The following is a 25,621-nucleotide window of genomic DNA, read 5'->3' on the forward strand; positions in this document are numbered from 1 at the left end:
GAATGCAGTTCCATTTAAGTCAAAAATGCATAGCAAAATTTTGCTTCATTTAAAAAAAGGGAAAAAGTTCCAACATCCTAAACATCCCATTTTGACACTTTCAGAACTAAATGTTGGATTTTTGCTTTCAAAATGACTTTCTAGCTTGATATTTGTAATTTGTATTGTTACATTGTTTTAAATGTAAAATATATATTTATAATTTTTACATTTTATACACTGAAGATTTATAATACAGGTTATTCAGAGGAAATTTCCAGGCAACTATAATTATTTTCTCTGTATCCCAAAGTTTTTGTGTCCAGTGAACTTTTAGAATACTAATAGAATAATTTAACATTTCCTTAGGGAAATAGTTCTACGGCCTGAGACCTCACTGTTAATACATTTGACCTCCTATTCACTTTAAAGTTACCTTTGCTCTGTTCCATAGCATTACTCATTTTACTCCTTTGAGCCAGTTGAAGCCAGTACCTTACTCAGTGGTCCTACACATTTGAAATAGTTATTTCCTTAGTTTTTGTTTAGTCAAACTGTACAGATGTAGTTTTCTTATTCTTGGCCTTTTATCATTTTACTTATCCTACTTAGTTCCTTTCAGCTTCTTGATGTCAGCCTGGATTTGATTTGCCAAGAATGTGTGCAATATTCTAGATAGAATCCAACCTGTTACAGTGAAGATGAACATCTTGGTAGGCCATGATGTAATACCTGAGATCTCATTGGGTTTTTTCTTGATTCTAATTGCCTTCAAAGCTCATCTCATTTTGAGAGACACTCTCATATTGGATCCCTCTTAGGCATTACTGACTTCTTGTTACCTTCATCACATTCAGTGTGTGTAAAAGTATCATTCCCCAAATTGATTGGTTTATTTTAATAGATCAAATTTAATTTGACTTGTTTTTCCAGTTTGTTCTGTGGTCTAGGTGACAGTCCTTCATTCTTACTTTGCTTTGCATGTCTTCAGATCCCTCTTCTGGACCCTTTTAACTGTTGAGGGCTTGTGGGGAAGTTGTTCCTTTCTCAGCAGTTCTCCATTTAATACTTCTCATAAAAGGACAATGCTTAGTGATTTTTCCCCCCCCCTTCCCACAGGTTTTCCCTACAGTTCTTAATACCATATTCTCTAATGGTCCCTCTTCAGTTGGCTGACTCCCCCATTTGACTTTTTCCCCAAATTCGATACTCTATGAATATATGTACATTCATTGTGTCTCCCCTCCACCCCATGCTTTAGCTTGCATAAAGAGTTAATGATTAGGAATCATTCTCCTCTTATTGTAGCTTTGTTTTTGATTGTGTTTCTAAAGCTTCCTGTCTCTCTTTATAGAGAACTCAACATTTTAATTCATTTAAGATGGAAGTTGCTGTACTCAGCAGTTTCTATTGACTGATGCCTTATAAAGGACCCCTGAAATGTCTCTGGTATTTCATTGTTTGCTTTGTTTTAAGAGTCGTTCTTACTTTGTTTATGTCTCCTTGAAAGTCGGTTTTTTTTGTTTTTGTTTTTTAAAACATCATTGGCTTGGTAGTGTTTGGTCTTATGTTCTCCATGGGAGTTGGAGTACTGCAGCTTGGAATCCATAATTCTTTAAGGGTAACAACTGAATTGTAACATAATTTTTTATACCTGCTATCTGTTCACATATTAATACCAGAATTAATGACACTCACATGTTTTCCTTAATTCCTTTGTTCTCCAGGGTCATAGACAATCTATTTTCTTAATACGTGCTTTGGAAGTATCTGAATGAAGTTTTGCAGTTTGAATGCTCTGAAGGGTCTGAAGAGGATGTGAAAATATACAGGCAGTCTTATTGGATTGCCAGCTATCTGATATCTGTGTGAATAGGGATGAATCCACGAATCTGTACTAAATGGGCAGACTCTCAGAAAATTAGGTGATACAAATATTGGATATCTGCTTGCTGGCTGATTTCATTTCCATTTAAGATATTTTAATTTGATGAATTTTTAAAATGTTGGTTTGAAGTAAAATTTAGTTTGCATCCTATACTAGGAAAAAAAATGAAAGTATGAAAATTTAGAACTGTGAAACTACGCTACTTGTGCTTAGTTGCATGAATCACACAACAACTTCCTTAAGGCATATGCTTACTAGGTGCTGGAAATTCTCATAATAGCAAATGTCCATCTGTCTTTATTTACGGGGTATTTTAACTTTAAAAAAACTGGCTAGCTAGGCCAATTCTCATAGATTTTGTTTGAGGCCAGAAGAGACCATCATAATCATCTAGATTGCACATTGCAGGCTACAGAACCTCACTCACCTATTCTGGCAGAGTTACTGAAGTTCTCAAACCTTGGTTTAAAGATGTCAAGTTACAGAGAATCTTCCAATTACTCTAGTTCAAACCGTCAAGTGACCTGTTCCCCATGCTTCAGAGAGGCAAAAAACCTGAGAGTCTCTGCCAATCTGACCTGGAGGAAAATTCCTTCCTGACCCCGAATATGGCAGTCAGTCAAACCTTGAGCTTGTGGGTGAGATTGACGAGCGAGGCACCTGGGAAAGAATTCTATGTAGTAATTCTAGAGCCCTCCCTATGTAGTGTCCCATCTCTGGCCACTGGATATATTTGTGAATAGCAAACGTATGCAGAGCCCTGAAAATCTGCGGATATTCACAGACCATGTATCCGCACAGGGCTCTACTTATATGGGTGATATTCCATTGCAGGCAACCTCATCGTATCATCCCCAGCATAAATTTATAAAGCTCGGTCTTGAAACAGTTTAAGTTTTTGAAAATGTAGTCTAATTTCATGCCTAAACTTGTTGATGGCCAATTTATATCCATATGTTCTTGTGATAGCATTGGCCCTTAACTTAAATAATTCCTCTTTCTCCCTTTATCTCTCTGCTATATTTTATAAAGAATAATCATATCTCCCCATAGCCTTCATTTTGTTAGACTAATCAAGCCAAGCTTCTTAAGGCAAGTTAAGCTCTACTCTCATAAGGCAAGTTCTCCATTCCTCTGATCATCCTAGTAGCCCTTCTCTGCACCTGTTCTGGGTTGATTTCATCTTTTTTAAACACAGGAGATCAGAATTGGACACAGTATTTCACCATGCCAATATTTTCACCGGTCTCACCAGTGCCTTGTACAATGGTGGCAACACTTCTCCATCTCCACTGGAAATACCTGATCTAATGAATCCTAGGGTTGCATTAGCCTTTTTCAGCGCCACATCACAATGGTGGTTGTCATTCTGTGATCAACCAACACACAGGTCTTTCTCCTCCTCTGTCGCTTCCGACTAGTAAATCCCCAGTTTATAGCAAAAATTCTTCTTGTTAATCCCTAAGTGCCTGACTTTGCACTACTATATTACATTTCATCCCATTTCTATTAGGTTTTCAAGGTTGTCCGTATCTTTTTGTATGACATTCCTGTTCTCTTCCATATTGGCAATACCTCCCAACTTTGTGTGATCTGCAAATTTTATTAGTGCACACCCACTTTTTGTGCCAAGGACATTAATGAAAATGTTAAATAAGATTGGTCCCGAGTATGATCCCTGAGAAACTCCACTAGTAATCTCCCTCCAGCCTGACAGTTCTTTTTAGTATGGGCCATTGTAATCTCCCTTTTAACCTGTTCCTTATACACTTTTCAATTCTCATATTAATTCCCATCTTCTATAATTTAACTAATTATTTCATATGTGGAAATATCAAATGCTTTACTGAGATCCAGGTAAATTTTAAGGTAAGTGATTTTCTAGACACAGGAAATGCAGTATATCTAAAGAAAGAGATCTGGTTGGTCTGGCACAGTCTACCTTTTTAAAACCATGTATTTTATCCCAATTACCATTAACCTCTTTTTTTAATTGCTGCTTCTTTCCAAATTTATCCTAAGATCTTGCATACAATTGAGGTCAAATTAACAGTCCTTCTTCCATTCCTTGCAGGCTTTTTGCTTTCCAGCAATAACCTGTCTGAGATGCTTGTTTAATCTATTTTGGTCTGGAACCCTTCCTTACATGACGTCCCCTCCCCACTCCTGGCTTAGGGTGCAGGATTCAGATATTTTCTGCAACTTTGACTTAAATTCCAAGTCTCCTCCACATTCAGATCCTTGAGTTCTACAGTCCAGTTAACTTCCCTAACTAATTCTCATTTTTAAAGTTTTTTTTTAAAGGTTGTCCTTTTGAAATCAAGAACCCTAGATGCAGGACCTATTTTTGTTTATCCTTTTAGTTTAAACTGAATTAGCTTATCTTTGCTGATGAGCTGAGATGACTATGCTGTCTGGACCATGTGAGCAGGTTGGAAGACACTCATACCCAAGGACATGCTATATGGGGAGCTATCAGAGGGAACAAGAAAAAAAACGAAGTCCCAAGCTTTGCTATAAGGACACATGCAAGCAAGATATCAAGGAATTTAGAATTGATCCTGACCTATGGGAAATCTTGGCAAGTGATAGTAACAAGTGGGGCCATCATCTCCATCAGGGTATCAAAGTCCATGACAGGAGCTGGTTCCTACAGCTTAAAGAGAAAAGAGCCCATGGGAAGCAAGCAGCTCCCATCAAGATACATACATTTGCAATGACTGCCAAAGATCATGCAAACTTTGGATTGGCCTATTCGGTCATGTGAGACATTGCAAACCATCTACATCATAGGCTGCAATTCCCACAGTCTCTTGCAGATGAAAGGATGCCAACAAAAAACCAAAAAGAATTAGCTCATGATCACTCGAACCAAGGTTGTCCTCGACAATAATTTCTTCTGTAAGGTCCTCGCTACTTACCGGTACTAAATATAAAATAGTATCACCTCTTGGTTTCGTAACTACTTGATGAAGAAGTCTTCTGGATGTCACATCAAGGAATATCTGGATCCTATTTTTTGTTAGCAGCATTTGTTCTCCAGTCTGTATCTGGGAAATAGAAGTCTCCCATAATCTCAATTCATGGTAGCATTTACTTCATTAAAATATCCAGTTCCAGATATTGGAGGTCTTTAGCAGACCACAAGCACTATCCCAGTGGAGTCTCTGTTATCATTTTTCCACCAAAGTGATTTTTGACCCAGACAGATTGTTTTATCCATTCCGTCACTAGTTATTTCTTTAGCCTACCTCATCATTAATATGCAGTGCTACTCCACCACCTTTACTTTTATTTTTCTTTCCTGAACAGCACATATCCTTCAATATCTGTGTGTGTCATGACAGCTATTTCGCCATGTGTCCATTATCCCTATAATACCTGATTTCACTTCCTGCACCAGTAATTCTAGTGCCTTGGTTACCTAGTTCTCTTGCTTTCAGAAAGGTGACAATGGCATGTTTTTTTGACAAACGATTTAACATAATTTTTCTTTTGTTTCCATGTCTAAGAGAAATCTTTGATTCTTCAAGCTCTTGTCCATATTTCACTCTTGGTATGCATGGACACCCAAAGTACTCAAATTCAGAATCTTTTTGTCCAGCACTGTGAGTTAGGGCCAGATGTAAGTGTCCCATTAAAGGGCGGGGCAACTTCAGCCATCCTTCAGTTTTTTTACTGCCTGTGGCTGAGATACACTGCTAGGGTTCTATGTTCCTCTTGCTCTCTGAGTAATTCTTTATAGTGTATATAGTTTGATATGCATAGTGCTAGAATTGTTATTCCTCGTTTTTTAATCTATTTTTTTCTTAACTTTCCTGAGACGACTTGTACTAGGTCTAGCCCTTATGGCAAAGCTAAAGTTTCCTTGGTTTTACACTGCAATATAGGCAGTTTTAATACTGCTGGTTAATGATGGGTGTATGAGGTGCCTTAATGAGGGGCATATCTATTTGTTGGTCATTCTGTAAGAGAACACAAAACTTGAGAGAGGCTCACCTACAGCACTTTTTGTTGGAGAAAGGTCTTTGTGTCCTGTCTCAGATCCTGGAGTGGCTGAAACTGAGAAGCCTAAGCAAATGCTTTCAAAAAGTTCTCCAGTGATCTTGGGGTTAGCTCAGATCTTTGGGACTATGTCTCAGACATTATCCTTCATGAGCAGTAAAGCTTCTGGGAGTAAGGCTTGGAAAGAGCACAGTTTTCTTGGGTTTGCCAGGGCTAGCATTAGACTTGCTGGGGCCTGGAGCTGAAGCCCAAACCCAAGCCCCACTGCCCAGGGCCAAAGCCGAAGCCTGAGGGCTTCAGACCTGGGTGGTGGGGCTCAGGTTACAGGCCCCCCACCTGGGGCTGAAGCCCTTGTGCTTTGGCTTCGGCCCCCTGACCTCGGTGGTAGGGCTCAGGCTTTGGCTTTGGCCCCCCATGCTGGATCTCAGTCCCCCATCCTGGGGTCCAGTAGTAATTTTTCTTGTCAGAAGGTCGTTGCAGTGCAATTACATTTGAGAGCCCTTGCACTAGAACCACCTGGCAAACCCCAGCTACAGTCACAGCTACGTGTTATGTCCCTTTCAAGGGCTCTGAATTCCTTTTCTCACCCATCTCCCAATTGTTGATGCAAGTGGGGCAAACATTGCTATAAAACCACCCTATATGACAGACTAAAAGCTTCTGGATCTCATGGGAAGGAAGGCCTACTGTAGTTTTATTTTGCAAATTACCAAGCATTGATGGCCAAGTACAACTTTGCCAACTACAAAAACTTTTCCTGGTTTATTGAGCACCTTCCCTGGGATCAAAGGGAACAATTCCAGGCCACTGTTGCTGAAAGACAGTTGCTGACAAAAGTATCTTTGCAGGCAATACTTGATGTTGCGGACTCCATTCCATCTCTGTACTCCACAAGCATTGCTGGTGGTGGTGATGCATAGTGATTCCTGGCTGCAGTTGTCTGGCTTCCTCAGGGAAGTTCAAAATGCAGTTGAGGATCTGCCATTGGATGGATGGAAGCTGTTTGCAGAGACACTGAGTTCTTACATATCCTTAAAGATTTCAGGGATGCATTATGCTCATTAGGGATCTATACTTCTGCAAACAAATGGAAGTTCAGCAGATTGCAGATGGCTCAGAGATCCTGCTCTATCCAAATTGCAGATGGCTCAGAGATCCTGCTCTATGCTCAGAGATCCATTCTCTGGACTCCAGAGACCCATAGAACCCCCCGGGAAGATGTTCAGGTTCTAGAGAGAAAGATCCACTAACCCAGTGGTTCTCAAGTAGGGGGTTTATGTACCCCCTGAGGGCTGAGGTCTTTCTGGGGGTACATCAACTCATCTTTATGTAGCCTGTTGTAAAACTAGGCAAATATCCAAAGCACTAGCAAAGTCTGTACAAACTAAAACTATACACTGAAATGTAAGTACACTGTTTATATTCCAATTTATTTTATAATTATATGGTAAAAATGAGAACATAAGCAATTTTTCAGTAATAGTGTGCTGTGACATTCTTTTGTATTTTTAGGTCTGATTTTTTTTAAGCGGGTAGTTTTTACGTGAGGTGAAACTTGTGGGTACGCAAGACACATCACTCTGCAAGGTGTACGGTAGTCTGGAAAGGTGGAGAGCCACTGCTCTAACCCACCTGATGCGGCTTCTCAACAGGCATCATCGAAGTGCCAGTTTTGCCAGGACTGTCCAAGGTTCATATTCCCACCCCTCATTAGCCTGCTAGCTTCAGTATTTTGCCCTCATTCCGCCATTTGGAAACACACTCCCGCTTTCAGCATGAATGGGAGCACCTTATCTCAGACAAATGGTGCTGGAAGTAACATAATTGGGCTACACCATCCACTTTACTTTGCTCTCTCCTTTCCCTTCCCGGTCCCTCTTCAGGCACCCTTCTCATGTGCCCCTGATTAGACAGGAAGTAGGCAACTTTCTTCATCTAGGAGCAATAGAACTGGTACCTGCTCAATATAAGGCAAAAGGTTTCTATTCAGACTATTTCCTTGTAGGAGAATGGTGGGTAGAGACAAATTCTAGGTTTCAGACTCCTAAACAGATTTGTGAATCCCAGAAATTCAGGTGATGCTGGCAGTGATAAATTATTTCCTACGTTCGGGGGATTGGTTTTTGTCTGTTGACCTCCAGGGTGCCTACTTCTGTATAGCAGTGCATCTGCCACTTAAGAGATTCCTCCAATTTGTGGTAGGCAAAGATCATTTTCAGTATCGAGTCCTCTTGTTTTGCCTCGCCTCTGCTCTGAGAGTATTGTTGAAGATTCTGTTCGCCAGAAGCAGGGAATGAGCGAAAGGGGATGGATCACTTGATTATCTGTTCTGTTCATGCCCTCTGGGGCACCTGGCACTGACCACTGTCAGAAGACAGGATAGTGGGCTAGATAGACCTTTGGTCTGACCCAGTAGGGTCATTCTTATGTTCTGTGAGTAGTGGTGGCTTACCTCCGTAGCTAGACTGTTCCTGTAGCATACCTGTACCTCGACTATTGGTTATTCAAATGTCAACTTTAGCAAGAAGTGTTATCTGCCACAAGGACAGCACTTTCTTTGTTTTTGGACCTGCCTCCAGCTGATCATAAAAAAATCCAGACAAATGCCTGTTCAGAACGTACAATTCGTAGGGGATTTGTCTGGATTCCCTAACATCTAGGACATCCCTTCCCATGGACAGGTTCTGGACAGTATTGAGCCTCCTCAAAACAATTCAAGACTGCCCCAGACATCAGTTAAAAACTGCCTTCAGCTTCCAAGTCTCATGCTGTTTGCACTTCCATGACAAAGCATGCAAAGTTACACCTTCGCTATTTCCAGGGGTGGCTCAGAATGGCTTACTCACCAAACAGATAGTCTAAACAAAGAAGTGTAGATTCCCCAGCAGGTGAAGCATTCCCTAGACTAGTGGAAGATTCATCGCAATATAGGGGTGGAGGATGTCCCCTTCCTCCAACTAGAACTGATAGCGACTAACAGGTGCATCTCAGCATTGAAGGATACACCTCGGCTCCCTGAGAGTACAGGGCAGATAGTCACTTCCAGAGCCCACTTTCCATATCGATCTCCTGGATCTCAGAGCAGTTATGAATGTCTATCTTCATTTCCTTCCTCTCATCAGACACAGATCTATCAAAGTCGTGACACTACTGCATGTTTTATATCAATGGGCAAAAAGGGACAAGATCGCTTTTCCTCCGCACCAAAGCAATAAAGCTGTGGAATTGGTGCATAAAGCATCACATAAGGATCTCAGCAATGTGTATCTCTGGCTTATAGAATGCCAGAGCTAACACACTCAGCAAGCACTCCTCCCAATATTACTAATGGGAGTTGGATTCTTGGGTTCTATTTGCAAGATTTCAGACTTGAGGGTTTCCAGATGTAGAGCTTTTCGCCACAACTACAAACTAAAAATGTCACCTGTTTTTCTCAAGGGGAGGTTTAGATCACAATTCGCTGGGGGATACCTTCCTTCTGCCTTCGATGGGCAGACTGTTTTATGCCTTCCCTCCTCCACCTCTCATCCTCAAGGTGATAAACAATATCAAGCAGAACAAAGCCGAAGTTATTCTGATAGGCCCGATGTGGTAAAGGGAAGTGTGCTTCCCTTAGCTGTTTCACCTCATTCTCTCTCTTCAAATCGATCTTCCAGCTGTTCAACTCCTCTCTCAGGATGCCGGATGCCTGGTACATCTCAACTTGGGCATTCTTTGCTACAAGGTGTGGTTCCTAGGTGGTTTGCAGGGCTAGGCATGCTGCTTTGCAGAGGTACGACATACTATTAAATAGGAGAAAAGTTTCCACCGGAACTATTTACCTTCAAAAGCGGACAACATTTGGCCACTGGTGCAAACTCCACAGTGCTACCCTTGAATCTGCTCTGCTTCCCCTTGCTCTGGAGTACCTGCTATAACTTAAGAACACAGGACTGTCCCTCAATTCCATAAAAGTTCGCTTGGCAGCCCTGACAGCCTTAGGTTTCTCTGTTTGTTCACCCCACAACTGCTAGATTTAGGGAATCTCTTCCCACAGATAAAGGTTTGTACTCCTGCTTGAGATCTGAATTTGATTCTCAAAAGCCTCACAAAGCCTGCATTTGAACCAGTGGCAACCTGCTCCTTATTTAGTTTATCAAGGAAAGCAAACTTCCTAGTGGTGATTACCTCAGCCTGCAGAATCTGAGAGATTGGGGCTTCAATAGTAGACCCGCCTTTTGCGACATTTCCCAAGGATAAGGGTTGGGGTCTTACATCAAACAGATCTATTACTATCCACTTATCCACAATGGGTTCCTAGTGCTAAAAATAATTTAACTGATAGTATGGACCTGGCAAAACTATATTTCAGTAGAGCTGCAGAAAGCAAGTTTTATCCTCAAGTTATCCAACATTTATGAGTAGGCTTGGAAGGATTAGATTTTTATCAGTAAATGTTGATTTCACCCAACACACAGAAATAAAAAAATATGTATATATATATATTATATTTATTCGTTGGCAGTCATAATTTACAGATAGGCCAAGTAAGAAAAAGGCTGTTGGAGAACTTCAGTAGCATTTGATTTAGTGATATTTACCTTGTATATTTTGACATATGATGACAATTTGTGTTTTAAGTGTCAAAGCTTTAACTTTTGAATCAGTGTCTACTGACATTAAATTTCCTACAACTGTGAAAATTTAAATTGAGAACCTTAAAAAATGCATAGAAATATTGTTTTTAAAAAAACGATTGATTTATTTATTTATTGACCAGGTTGATTTGCTGGTCTAGATAGGCTCAAGAATGGAGTTTTGGGGCAGTAGCAGAATTAAAATGGCTTGTCTCCAAGAGGAGTGGCCGTATTAACTATTCGTGTTTGACTTGTTTTTATATGTGATCAAAAAACAAACTGATGGTATTTGTATATTAGTCTAATAAACAAAGATTTGCACATCTCTAGTGGGCACTACCTCACTGAGAAACCAAAAACTGTTTCATATAGGCCACGAAGCATCCATCAGATGGCATTAAATTAGGCACTCCTGATGGATTTGATTCATAGCTGTTTAAGGCCAGAAGGAATCACTGTTCATCTAATTCTGACCTCCTACATAATACAGGCCAGAGAATCTCACTTTGTAATTTACTCCTGGGGGAATTCTGTGCTGCCAGGAGGGAATTGGGTGCACTGCCACATGGCGGGACTGCTACATAAGGGCTGGGTTCCAATCCCAGAAACAGCGCACGCCGGCATGCAGTGTGGCTCTGCATGTTGGAAGATGGTGCTCATCAAGGGAATTGTGAACCTGGGCTGAGGGAGTGCCAGAGACAGCGGAGCAAGCCCGCCACCCTGCTCCCTGGCAGGAGCTCGAGAGCTGGATAAAAACGTCTGACAAGCCAGAAGTGGCCCGCTAGCCGTAGTTTGCCCACCCCGGTCTAGGATGTTTCTTAAGGAGTACAGAAATTACATGGTTTCTATAATGACCAACCTAAACCAGATCACATATTATAAATCGACAGCATTGCTTTTAAATCATTAAAGAAAATGGTAGTTCACAACATATTTTCGGTTAGAACCATGTAAAAAGGAATTTTGGCTTCAGATCAGTGTTGTATCTGCTTAAATACAGCATATAGCATAGAAACCTGTTTAAGATCATTAACGGCAGTGTAATCCTTTGTAAATTAAATAAACTTGTATGTTGAAGATTACTGATGAAGTTGGTCCAAAATGAAAAAATAGCATGGTTGTGATATGGACAGAAGACTTATTATTTATTATTTTTGTTTTCAATTATATAGGTGTGAGAAGCTGGAATGTAACTTTTAACTTGCTGTGGTACATTTACCAAAGGAACAAATAGGAGCGGTAATCAAGTAGTATTGTATGAGCAGTAATTTAAAGCTGACCTTTTTCTGTAATGCCAAATGGATCATGACAAAATAGTCAATTTGATTTTACTGCCCTTCAAATTTAGCATGCTTGAGGTTATACATTTTTTTATTTTGTTTCCATTCTAAATTTGAGTCTTTATGGAGCTATCAAGATTGTGGCTTAAAGATAGGCATTTGATATTTGACCTTTTTGATAAAGTCCTCCTATAAGAGGGTTTTTAATGGAAACTGGATGTTCCTTTGGTTGCTTAGTGCTTTCAGCAGTTGAAGTGTAGTCCAGTACTAAGAACAAAGAGGGCTTCCTGTTCTTCTCCTTGCGTTTGTAGTCCCTTATTCACTTTGCAGCAGTACTGCAAAAGCCTTTTGATCTTATTGGATGTGGTTTTCTGAGGCAGGATCTAGTTTTACAGAGATCCACAGTTTGTTCTTCATCCGCTGCTGAGCATGGCTATATATTCCAAGGACTAGATCATTAAGCAGACACAGAAGTGCTCCAGTTAGAGAGACTGCCCCAAACATGCTAGTAGGAGCTATAGCTACAACACAGTTTCTACTGAGCTATGCCATTGTCCTTTCTGGTTGATCCTTTTAGGATTCAGCAAGGTGTTCTCTCACTAAGGGCAGCTCTCATGTCAACCCATTTCTTGAAACCTTATTTGATTTAGCCAGCCTCTTTGTTGTGGTTGAGAAACCAAGACCCCAGCCTTCATTCAGAAACACTAAGACTGTGGGGTCCTTCATACTTCCTTTGATAGCTCAAGGTCTTGGTCTAGAACCAGACTATGAAGTCTGAGGTCCCACAGGAATATACATAGATTCCAAAAGAGACTAAGATCTGTTGAATTAGCACTGGTTCTCTCTGTTCAGTCAGTCCTGTGACTGTCATGGGTTTTCTACCAGATCACTCCTGCAATGCCCTAGACCAGAGGAAAAACAAAGGAAAAAGCTTACAGAGCTCCAGTCAGCATCATTTTCAGAGGAATCTGTCAGTGTGTTCACCCAATTCATAAGTGGAGGAGGGTGCATTTTCATGATGAGCCTAGGATTAGTTTGATTGTGGTCATCTTTCCCTATAGAACGAAACTGACAAATAGATGGGTCTTACTATACCTTAACTAACTACGTTCCTCCAGCCCAAGACCATCTTAAGGTGAAGTGTGAGAAATTTAAAATGATCTTCCTAATTCTAGAATATCTGGAGATCAGATGGAAAATGCTGAAAACGAAAGTTCACTTTTATTATTTTACATACCTCTGTTGCCTCATTTCTCTTCTAAACTGAACTGTTGTCTCAATCTTCTCAGGATCTCCATAGGGAAGTTTTTTCCCATGTTTCTAGTCATTTTTGTTGAGTCTGAACCCCTTTTAGTTTTGCTACATCTAGTCTCCCGTAGACTTTTTTCAGTTGCCAGATGTGACCATGAGGAGCAAGCCATTCTGTGAAATGAACCAATCTTTTCTTCAAATTAAGCTTGTTTTGAGGATCTCATTGAAACTTGGTCTAAGACTTGTATTGGTTTTTGAGCTATACTGTGAACTTACATCTTAAGGTGTTATAAAATTTGGAAACACATTACAATTTTTTTATTAGAACGATGCTGTATTTTAAGGTATATGCACTCGGTTGAGATTCTGCCACCCCTTTTTAGAACTTCATTATTTCTAAGATTATAATTTTGGTGCCCAGATACTATGGTGATAGGTACCCTTTGGAAATATGTATTTTATACACATACACAAGGAACTGAGGCAGAGGGACTGTGTAACTTTGGGAAAGTCACTTAAGAAGTCTGCAGTAGAGTAGAAAATTGAATTTGGGTCCTCCAAGTCCCAGACTAGCACCCTAACCATTGAGACATCCTACCTGTCTGGATTCTCAGATTTACTGAGGAAAGAAAATATTAATTTTTGTCTGCAGATGGGACTGACTTTAAAATTGCATAACTTCATTTCTTCTGCCTTGTGTTCTTCCCACCCAAGCAATTTTAACTTCTGGAAGAGTTTAGAAGTACTAGCGGTAGAAATCTAATGCTAATATCCCCTTTGAAATTGTACAATTCCATTTTCAAGTGATGTGCAGAATTTAATCTCCATGTGTATGTATAATCTCGATATAAATGTCTACCGTAAATATAAAAAAAGGATCAAAAAGGCACCTTAGAGACTAACAAATTTATTTGAGCATAAGCTTTCGTGAGCTACAGCTCACTTCATCCTTTTCTTTTTGCGAATACAGACTAACGTGGCTGCTACTCTGAAACCTGTATTTTGGGTTAGTAACTCATTAAAAGATAGGAAACAAAGGGTAGGAATAAATCTCAATGGAGAGAGGAAAATAGCAGCATTTCCCAAGGCTCTGTACTGGGGCCAGTTCTGTTCAACGTATTCATAAATGATCTGAAAAAAGGGGTAAAAAGGTGGCAAAGCCTGCAGATACAAAATTCCGTGACATAATTTAGACCAAAGCAGATTGCGAAGTTACAAAGGGTTCTCACAAGACTGGGGACAAAATGGCAAAGTATTGGGCATTGGAAAACACAATCCCAGCTATACATACAAAATGGTGGGGTCTAAATTAGCTGTTCTAACTCAAGAAAGAGCTCCTGGAGTCATTGTGGATAATTCTCTGAAAACATCTGCTCCAGTGTACAGTGGCAATCTCTCTCTCCCCTCCCCGTCCGCAAAAAAAGAAAAAAAAAAGAAAAAAAGCTAAGAATACTAGGAACTATTAGGAAAGAGTTTGATAATAGGACAGAAAATATCATCATCCCACTGTATAAATCCATGATACAGCCACATCTTGAATACTGTGTGCAGTTCTGGTTGCTCTATCTCAAAAAAAAAAAAAAATTATATATATATATATTGAAGAAGTACAGAGAAGAGTAAGAAGAATGATTAGGCGTATGAAACAATGTCCATATGGAAAGATGAAAGACTGGGACTATTCAGTTTAGAAAAGAGACTACTAAGGGGGTGATATGTTAGAGGTCTATAAAATCATGGATGGTGTGGAGAAAGAGTGAATAAGTGTTGTTTACCTCTTCGCATAACACAAGCACCAGGGGTAATCCAGTGAAATTAATAGGCAGCAGATTTAAAACAAAAAAGTATTTTTTCACACAATGCACAGTCAAATTGTGGAACTCCTTGCCAGAGGATATTGAGAAGGCCAAGTCTATAACAGGGTTCATAAAAGATAGTGTCCCTAGTGTCAAGTGGAGTGCCCCAGGGGTCAGTCCTGGGGCCGGTTTTGTTCAATATCTTCATAAATGATCTGGAGGATGGTGTGGATTGCACTCTCAGCAAATTTGCAGATGATACTAAACTGGGAGGAGTGATTGATACGCTGGAGGGCAGGGATAGGATACAGAGGGACCTAGACAAATTGGAGGATTGGGCCAAAAGAAATCTCATGAGGTTCAATAAGGATAAGTGCAGGGTCCTGCACTTAGGACGGAAGAACTCAATGTACAGCTACAGACTAGGGACCGAATGGCTAGGCAGCAGTTCTGCGGAAAAGGACCTAGGGGTGACAGTGGACGAGAAGCTGGATATGAGTCAGCAGTGTGCCCTTGTTGCCAAGAAGGCCAGTGGCATTTTGGGATGTATAAGTAGGGGCATAGCGAGCAGATCGAGGGACGTGATCGTTCCCCTCTATTCGACATTGGTGAGGCCTCATCTGAAGTACTGTGTCCAGTTTTGGGGCCCCCATTACAAGAAGGATGTGGATAAATTGGAGAGAGTCCAGTGAACGGCAACAAACATGATTAGGGGTCTGGAACACATGAGTTATGAGGAGAGGCTGAGGGAACTGGGATTGTTTACTCTGCAGAAGAGAAGAATGAGAGGGGATTTGATAGCTGCTTTCAACTACCTGAGAGGTGGTTCCAGAGAGGATGGTTCTAGACTATTCTCAGTGGTAGAAGAGGACAGGACAAGGAGTAATGGTCTCAAGTTGCAGTGGGGGAGGTTTAGGTTGGATATTAGGAAAAACTTTTTCACTAGGAGGGTGGTGAAACACTGGAATGCGTTACCTAGGGAGGTGGTAGAATCTCCTTCCTTAGAAGTTTTTAAGGTCAGGCTTGACAAAGCCCTGGCTGGGATGATTTAATTGGGGATTGGTCCTGCTTTGAGCAGGGGGTTGGACTAGATGACCTCCTGAGTTCCCTTCCAACCCTGATATTCTATGATTCTGTGATTCCCTAGCCTGTTTGCCAGAAGCTGGGAATAGGTGACACGAGATGGATCACTTGATGATTACCTGTTCTGTTCATTCCCTCTGGGGCATCCTATCGGAAGACAGGATACTGGGCTAGATGGACCTTTGGTCTGACCCATATGGCCGTTCTTATGGAGAATAGGTCCACCAATGGCTATTAGCCAAGATGGTCAGGGCACAACCTCATGTTCTGGGTGTCCCAAAACCTCTGGCTGCCAAAGCTGGAAATGGACAACAGGATGGATCACTTGATAATTGTCCTGTTCTGTTTATTCCCTCTGAAGCTTCTGGTACCCGCCACTGTTGGAAGATATGATACTGGGCTAGATGAACCATTGGTCTGACCCAATGTGGCCATTTTTATGTTCTTATCAGATGTGAAATTTATGATGCAGTTCACGGATGGGGTAGGAAAAGCAGTTGAAGTTTGGGAGTGCTAGCAAGATGCTAATTGTCCCCCTGAGTAGTGACTACAAACATAAAGCTCTGAAGATCACATTAACTGAGTGATTTAATTTAAATGTAAAATTTGAGTCTGCCTTGACAGATACTTCGATAGATCTGGAGTTGTAAAGTTTTTCTGGAACAGGTCTAATCTGGTCAGTCTTTGGAAAACAGCACTGCATTGATTAATGCCTGGTTCACATATGAAATATCTTTGTAATCATATGGGCTAGAAATATAATTAATTTAAAAAATGCAGGCTTAAAAAACCTCCAAGACTGCTTTGGATGTTGCAAAAGTCATAGTAGCTGAGTGTGTGAGACAGTGTGACATGAGCATTACTCATAACCCTAAAAACGTAATACCTTTTCCTGGAAGAGAACTGAATTGCTGCACCTTTCCATGATATAGAATTTGGCCAATAATGTGGAAGAAAGACAGTGATCCATAATAAGTTCTCTAAAGAAAATGGAGGTTTATTGTTTGAGCTGTCTTTAATTCTATGGTTTTCTGTTTCTAACTGTGGTTGTAATTGCTAATTCTTCGCCCTTAAAAGATGCTTCAGGAAGAGATTGCATATATAGCAACAATGCATATGGTGAAGAGACTTCTTTCAGAGCAGGAAGCAGAGGAAGTTGCCTAGAAAGGAAATTGCATGTGGTTGAACAGTTTCCTAGTAAAATCTTAACATTTATTAATTTGATGGAGCAGTTAGACAAAGTTTTGTGTATAGTTTTGTTACCCAGCATAAAACCTGTAGCATATTGCTGGCAGTAATTGACAGAAGCCAGTTTACATTATTTGTGTTCTTGTTTTTGAAACTAATTTGTTAATTAGGGAAGCTCAAAGCTTGTTTTTGTTTTTTAATATTTTTGACAATTGTATAAAAGTCTGCAGTATGGCAATTTACAGTGGTGTCTGTGGAATTTATTCTTAATTTGAATTAATTGGAGCATCATAAAATTTAAAGGGTTCATTTCTAAAACTTTAATATGTTGAAAAGTGGGTAAATATTTGTCCAGTAATCAAATTGGTCAAACTGGATTCAATATTGGGTTCATTCCGAGCTTATAAGTTAGAAGGACTCTTATTTTAAATGGCAGTTTATTAGTTGAGATTTTTTGCTTTGGACGTCTACCAGATTACTCCTGTTGCTGGATCCTTCACTGCACTTGATGATTTTTTATTGTAATCAATATTTACTTTGGTACACTTAGCAGCAAAGTATGTGGGTTTTTTTAAAACTCAGTATAGCTGAGTTGTTAATTAACATAGGTGCTTTGAGGCTATTTTAGTAATAGTGTAGCACCTCGGAGACCATTATTCCAAGCACTGTACAAACAGAACAAAAAGATGGTCGCTGCACCTAAAAGCTTATGATCAAAGTTATAAGATGAGAGAACAGACAGGCCAACAGGGAAGTCCAGGCAACAGAGAGAATATTGGTAGGTAGCGATCTCAGCTCACCATCGTAGGCAGCGATCTCAGCTCACCAGTGACCTAGTCATGTTGACATTTTTTGTGAAGACACTTCTTTCTCGGGTAGAAGGGAGTCTGAAGTATAAGACAGTTCTGAAAATCTTTTTCCATTTTTTTAATATCTTGGCATACTTGCCCCTTTCTAGCTATTAACCATAAGCATTTTCTTGCTTTAATTTCTATTTTATATTGTGAGTTTTTCAATACACATTCTTCACTCTCTAGGCATGAAAAGCTTGTCAGAGTTGGAACACATTTTTGAATTGCAGCATCCTATTACAAAACAAACAGCTAAGTCTAAATCAATTTGATATTTTTAAAAAGAATATTAATAATTGAATGCAGTATATCAAATGTGTTGTACTATTTCAGTTCTAGGTTGATACTATGTAATATGCTGATGTAGACTTCTGATTTTTTTGGGGGGGTGGAATCATGGAGAAAACTTGTTTAAGTGAGTGATGGAGACTATTGTAGTGTACAGGCTTGCTCTATAAAGTGCTGAGACTTCCAACTTTCATTGAAGGCAACATATGAAATTTGCTATTGTATTATTGGAGAGATTCTTGATTGCCTCTGGATTAAGGGGGTTTAGAAACCATGAACTGTGAGGAAAGGTTGAAAACTCAGCATGTTTAGTGTAGAGAAGAGAAGGCTAATGGGAGAGATAAGTCCTCATATATGTAAAAGGTTATCATAAAGAGGTCACTGATCAATCTTTCTCCACATCCACTGAGAGTAGGAGAAGTAATAATGGGTTTAATTTAAATTAAGGGAGACTTAGGTTAGTTATTAGGCAGAACTTTTCAACTATAAGCGTATGTAAGCTATGGAAAAGCTTGTCTAAGGAGGTTGTGGAATCCACATCATTCGAGAGTTTTAGGAACAGGTTAGACAAACATCTGTCAGGGATGATCTAGGCATATGCAATCCTGCTTCAGTATGGGCTGGACTAGAGGTCCCTTCCAGTCCTGCATTTCTGTGATTCTAAATATCAAATATAAAATGAAAATCCTGCCTTTTACATCTGTGTGGTATGTGATGTTTAGTTACTATATGTAGAATAGTAAGCTATAATCACTGTTTAAACTTTGGAAATAAAATCCAAAATTGCTATAGGAATTTCGCCCAAACTGTCTCCTAAAAATTGAAGTGTCTGTTTCAGAAACAGCAAAGTGGAACAAAAAGTTTTTCTGAACCACGTTGCAAATTAATTAAACCTGTTTCTACTACAGCAGTCCTAGAAATAAATACTGGCATTTTCAAAACTTTACCAGTAAAGACTGGAGCAAAGGTTGTCTTCATTTTCTTGTTTATCACCAAGCTAATTCTAGTATTTAATCTAGTATTCTCTGTGTACTGTTAATTGCCCTCTTGCCAAGTGTGTTTCAGTACAAGGAAGGTTAGAAAAGACTGTTTGTTGTGATCAGACCTTTCATTATGCTGGCTAACCTAAATTTCCAAAGAGTAAACAATTATATTAAGTCCAAATTCAAAGAGTGGCTTTTAATTTGAATATAGTTGCATATTCTCTTCTGCATTGAGTAGACAACTTGGCATTTTGGAGGCATGAATGTTAACACATCACCAAACTTAGTTGCCTTAGTTGCATCTACTCTCTTCACCTGTAGAGTGCCTCTAGCATTTCTTAACTTTTGCATGTGGACCAGAGTGATAACACATTTGACATGCAAATTAGTTATCCTAAAATGTAAGTAAAATTGGCTCTTTGGGTATTACTTCTCATTTTGGATTTTTTTGTAATGTCTGTTCTTTGTTTTCTTTTCAGATACAGAACATGGTCTCGGAAACTGGATTAAAGCAATCTTGTTGACATTTTTATTTATACTTCTTTATTTTTGTATTTGACTTAAAGTGCCATGAGAAAATTTGCATATTGCAAGGTGGTCCTTGCCACCTCACTGGTTTGGGTCCTTTTGGATATGTTTCTATTGCTGTACTTCAGTGAATGCAACAAATGTGATGAGAAAAAAGAGCGAGGTCTACCTGCTGGAGATGGTGAGTAGATGTTCATAAATTACAATTTATAAGCATCAGTGAAAACTTGCCCATTGATAATTCCCAACAGTATGTGTATGGCTTCATCTTGTACATATTACAAATGTTTTCAGAGTCTTGGGGAAAAAAAAAAACACACCCAACCCACCCCTCAAAAAAACAGCATGAAGGTTGTGTAGGCTCTCTAATACCTGAGGCATTCTGAAGGCAGATTTCATTTAAGATGACTTTAGAAATCAATTGCATGGATAATATAGGAAGGTAACAGTTAAGAAAATAATCCAAATCCTTCCCTACCGTAATGTAAATCTGCAGTAACTCCATTGACATCAATAGCATTACATCAGTGAAACTAAGAGCTGTATTTGGCCGATTAACATAGTAATTTTGAAGGACAGTGACCTCATTACAAAATAAATGTTGGAACAAAAGGGTATTTATTAAAATTAGTACAGTAAGCCCTCCATGGTTGCGTTGTTGAATAAGTGTGTATTTTGAAACAGGAACTATTTTATTCTGTAGCAAAGTTCTTCAAGAAATCTCTGCTACTCCTGTTCTCTTTTGCTTCCCAGCATAGTTTCCATATGCCACCCAATGAAGCTCTCAGTGCTTTTAGAAAGAATATTTTCAACTGCATAAAACTGTTGCTACTATAATATAAAGTATGGAGCTTGTCTGGGTTCAATATAGGTAAGACTATTTATCTTTGTAGATGTACAAAACCAAGTAAAGCTGTATAATACAGATGGAGCTGGCAATGGCCATCGTTAAGATGGCCTTCCACTTTCCATTATAACTCTGACTTCAGGATGGGTTGATTTTAAATCACCTGGTGGAAAGCCTCTCTTTAAATTGGTTTTAATCCATCTTTCTGTTATCTAAAGAAGGGTGCATTCTCATTGGTTGATATTACCATTAAAACATGTTGATTTACAACTAAATAGAGCCTCTACTCTGGATTAGGTACAGCTGTTTGCTACCTAGGATGGTATAACTGTAGATAAAAATATAGATATAGGCTGTCAAGCGATTAAAAATATTAATCACACTGTTAAACAACAATAAAATACCATGCATTTAAATATTTTTTTCTGCATTTTCAAATATTGATTTCAATTACAACTCAGAACAGTGTGCAGTGCTTACTTTATATTTTTGATTACAAATATTTGTGCTATAAAAAATTTTCAATTCACCTCATATTAGTACTGTAATACAGTCTCTATCATGAAAGTTGCACTTACAAATGTAGAATTATGTACAAACAAAACCTGCATTCAAAAATAACTTCAGAGCCTACAAGTCCACTCAGTCCTACTTCTTGTTCAGTCAGTCACCTAGACAAGTTTGTTTACATTTACAGGAGATAATGCTGCCCGCTTCTTGTTTACAGTGTCACCTGAAAGTGAGAACAGGTGCTTACATGGCAATGTTGTAATGGGTGTCGCAAGATATTTACATGCCAGATGTGTTAAAGATTCATATGTCCCTTCATGCTTCAACCACCATTCCAAGGGACATGTGTCAATGCTAATGAGTGGTTTTGCTCATAATGATCCAAAGCAGTGAGGACAGATGCATGTTCACTTTTGTCATCTGAATCAGATGCCACCAGCAGAAGGTTGATTTTCTTTTTCGGTGGTTCAGGTTCTGTAGTTTCCACATCAGAGTGTTGCTTTTTTAAGGCTTCTGAAGGCATGCTCCACACCCTGTCCCTTTCAGATTTTGGAAGGCACTTCAGATTCTTAAATCTTGGGTCGAGTGCTGTAGCTATCTCTAGAAATCTCACACTGGTACCTTCTTTGCATTTTGTCAAATCTGCAGTGAAAGCGTTCTTAACACGAACACCACGCTGGGTCATCATCTGAGACTGCTATACCACAAAATATATGGCAGTGTAGCAAGGTTTCAGTTGGTCTGCCAAGCCGCTGGAGGGTTGTGGGGAGCTACTGCCTCACCGAAAGGCCTTGGTCACACCTCCCCGTTGATGGGGAATTAGCAGAGGGAGGTGTGCCATCGTAATTGGCATGACACAGGAGTACCAGCCAGAGTCATTGGTGCCCCCCTTGAGCAGGGGAGCATCGCCAAGAGTCGGAGCTCTTTATTGGGGGGATGGGATGGCAGGGGTAGTGGAACGCAGGCCCGCCCGACTCCACTGCGTTCCAGCCCAGGGCCCTGATGGTGGGAGGAGAGGGTCTCGCCACTGGGTCAGCGGGGATCTGTCCACAACATGCTGACCAAATACTAACTCACTGCACTATCCATTTCTGCCCCTGGGCTACTTCCTACCTGTTTTCTCGAGTGGGTCCCTCTGGTTCCTCCAACTTGTCGGGATATTCAGCCATCGGTAGCTCCAGCTCGCTTTCAGCATTATGCTCACTCTGGCTCGGGTCGCTGCCTGGCTCCTCCAGTTCCTCGGGGTACTTTGTGGTCAGCAGTCCTTGTAGCCCAAGTCCTTCCTCAAGGTCAGGTTTTCCCTGGTCCAGGGCATACCCTGGTTCGGCAGCAGGGTCTACAGGGAACAGCCAGCAGTCTGTGTCTGTCTCCCTCCCTGGTTCTGCCCTGACTAGATTAAGGGCCCTGCCTTTTGTACTTCCTGTTCCACCCCTCCCCTTCCGGGAGGGGTGGAAACTTGGCCTGGCCCCGCCTACTCGGGCTGAGAGAGTGGCTCTTTACCCTCTGGTTCAGAGGGAGGCCACCCTGGCTCCCTCAAGGCAGAATGTGGGTAAAACATAGAGCAAGAGACATACAATTCTCCAGCAAGGAGTTCAGTTACAAATTTAATTAACGCATTCTTTTTTTAACAAGCATGTCCTCTGGAATGGTGGCAGAAGCATGAAGGGGCATATGAATGTTTAGCATATTTGGCACATAAATACCTTGCAGTGAGGGCTATGGAAGTGCTTTGTGAACACCTGTTCTCACTTTCAGGTGATAATGCTGCTGAATTCTTACTTACAATATCTCCTGTGAATGAAAACAAACTTGCTTGTCTTAGTGATTGGTTGAACAAGAAGTAGGACTGAGTGGATTTGTAGGCTCTAAAATTTTGTTGTTTTGCTTTTTGAGTGCAGTTATGTAACAAAAAAATCTACATTTATAAGTTGCACTTTCACGATAAAGCGATTGCATTACGGTATTGTATGAGGTGAATTGAAAAATACTATTTCTTTTCTCATTTTTACAGTGCAAATATTTGTAATAAGAATATAAAGTGAGCTCTGTACACTTTGTATTCTGTGTTGTAATTGAAATCAATATATTTGAAAATGTAGGAAAAAATCCAAAAATATTTATTCCCATTGGTATTCTGTTTAACAGTGCGATTAATTGCAATTAATTTTTTTGAGTTAATCGTGTGAGTTAACTGCGATTAATCGACAGCCCTACTCTCTCTCTATATATAATTTCTTTATTTAAGCAGTTATAAAGCTTTCAGATTCTTCTGAATTGTGCATTTTTAGTGTGTTTAGAAAAAGGTGAATGATGGATTGATTATTTACTAGATAATTAACTTTTTCGTCATGATTTGTGTCAAGCTGCATTAGGATGGTAACTAGAATTTAATTAAACACAACAGCTTATAACATTTATTTTAATTAAAGCAGCTGTGAATGCTTTAGATACATAAACTTCTTTATCAAAGGATGTTTCACACTTACAACTAAATGATTTATTAAACAGAGAAATTAAACATAGTCAGTAAATTTAAACTGATTATCACAGGCCAGTCCGGGAAATTTTTCAAATACATCTAAGTGAAAGTAACTGCAGCTCAAGTTCTTACTTGCCTTAGTCTCTTGAAAATGACAGCCTCCTAAATTAGTTAGGCTGGTCTATTGTACCATATTTATAAGGCTTAACCTCATAAATTTGATTTCCCCCTAATTATTTATATAGAAAAAACAATGTTTGTCTTAACTCAGTTTTTTATAGAGGATCATGGATTCAGCATATTTTTTCTTTAAACGTTTTAAGATGATATAGTAAGTTTAGACCTAACATATTTTGTTTTTAAATTCAGATTTCATTTTTAACAGGTTTATATTTTAAAAGGAAATTGTTATTGTAATTTAAATAACAAAATCAAAAATCTGATTTAAATAAAAAAAAATTTCTTATCCACCCTGACTAACCACTCAGGCTGAAATTTTTGAAATGTGTCAAAAAATGGTTCAGCCATTACCAAGAATGACATTCGGGGAAATTTTTTTTGTAAATGGTAGAAACGTCTTACACTCATTTAATGGAGACATACTAGTCCCTTCATGCTTTAGAGAAGGAACTTGAAAATATTGCGGGGTGTATGTCAGAGAGGTGCCTATAGAGGTCCCTGTGAAAATCCACCTCTATTTGAGAGTTACCAGTATATGCCCTTGAAAATTGACATTGATACATACACAGTGGTTTGGACACCAAGATTCCATCATGTCTTAGTATACTACTTCTAAGTGCAGCAGGAGCTGAGCAGGAGACTTCTTACAGTTGCTTTTTCTGGCTGTTTGGAGCTTCTGTTGTGCCAGCCACCAGAAATGAGTAGGGAGACTTTACGCTGTCTGCTTCTCTGCTGATGTCCAGCATCATGGAGTAGTAGGAGGAGGAGGAGAAGGAGAAAACAGCCTGCATTTAAATGCAAGGAGTGAGGAGCTGGGAAAGCAGTACGCTAGGAAGGGACAGGAGCAGAGGGAGAAGGAGGATTGGTTATATGGGGCAGGAATAGAATGGGATAGACATGGGGAGATGTGGGCAGAAGGCCGCCTGATTTAAAGCATCTTGAAAACCTGGAATAGAATTCAGGATTATTAAGTGACCACATTTCCCTGTTGTCTAGCAAGTAGCTGTGAAATCGACCAGCGAAGTATCTCATCCCCTTCCAGTGACTGCTGTCAACTACTCCATAAGCTTAGTGGTAGAAGTCTATACTATGGATTTAAACTTGCCAACCCTAAAGGTGACCAGTATTGGGGGGGATGGGTTGGATTGAATATGGTTATATTACATGTGATAGAATTTCAATTTCCTTCACTTTTTTTTAAAAACCTAGGTAATTACACAGAAAAAGATTCCATTAAAAGTTAGGTTGCAAAGTCAAGCACCCAAGACTTAAGAAATATCAAAATTAAGGTGGTCCATGCAACTGTAAATGAGCAACCTGGAATGTATGCATTACCATGCAGTCTTTACATGATCACCTATTTTATTTTTTTCTCCATGAGGCTTCTGCCTTATTCAGTGCATAGGATAGACAGTGCCCAAACAGGATTGTGTAGTGGAGGAAGCTGATTGTAGGACCCCAATCTCATTTGTTACAGAACTTGGAAGAGAAGGGTTGATCTCATGGTTTAAGCAGTTGAATGCTGCCCCAGAGAACTGGGTTTCTGTAAACTACCAATGTGCAACTCGACAGGTTCCTTAAACCAAATTTTTAGGAAGTGGCCACTAACTATGTGGCTCATTTTTGGGTGCCCAATTTGAGACATATAGGATTTGATATACAGAAGTGCTGAGCAGTCACAACCACAATTGAAGTCAATGGCAGCTGTGCTTAGAATGTATAAACTGGAAGTACTTGGAAAAATCAGGTCCTAAGCATCTCAAGTGGGGCATTCGAAATTAGTACAGTAAAAACTTTGGTATCCAGCATGTTGAGGGAATGGAGGCTGTCAGTAAGTTAAAAATTCCGGTTAACTAAGAGGGAGGGAAG

General features: G+C 39.7%; 1 protein-coding gene across 5 annotated transcripts in view; it reads left to right on the forward strand.

Annotated features, from left to right (window-relative positions):
- GALNT1 (polypeptide N-acetylgalactosaminyltransferase 1) overlaps positions 1–25,621 on the forward strand; it is a 200,778-nt gene that overhangs the window by 55,206 nt on the left and 119,951 nt on the right. For all 5 annotated transcript variants that reach the window (XM_084618227.1, XM_084618223.1, XM_084618226.1 and 2 more), the window contains one exon: positions 19,688–19,917. In XM_084618227.1, coding sequence (XP_084474353.1) covers positions 19,779–19,917 — 139 coding nt within the window. In that variant the 5' untranslated portion in view covers positions 19,688–19,778. The remainder of the gene's footprint in view (positions 1–19,687; positions 19,918–25,621) is intronic.

Source organism: Lepidochelys olivacea, assembly GCF_965140295.1.
Source record: "Lepidochelys olivacea isolate rLepOli2 genome assembly, chromosome: 2".
NCBI lineage: Eukaryota > Metazoa > Chordata > Testudines > Cheloniidae > Lepidochelys > Lepidochelys olivacea.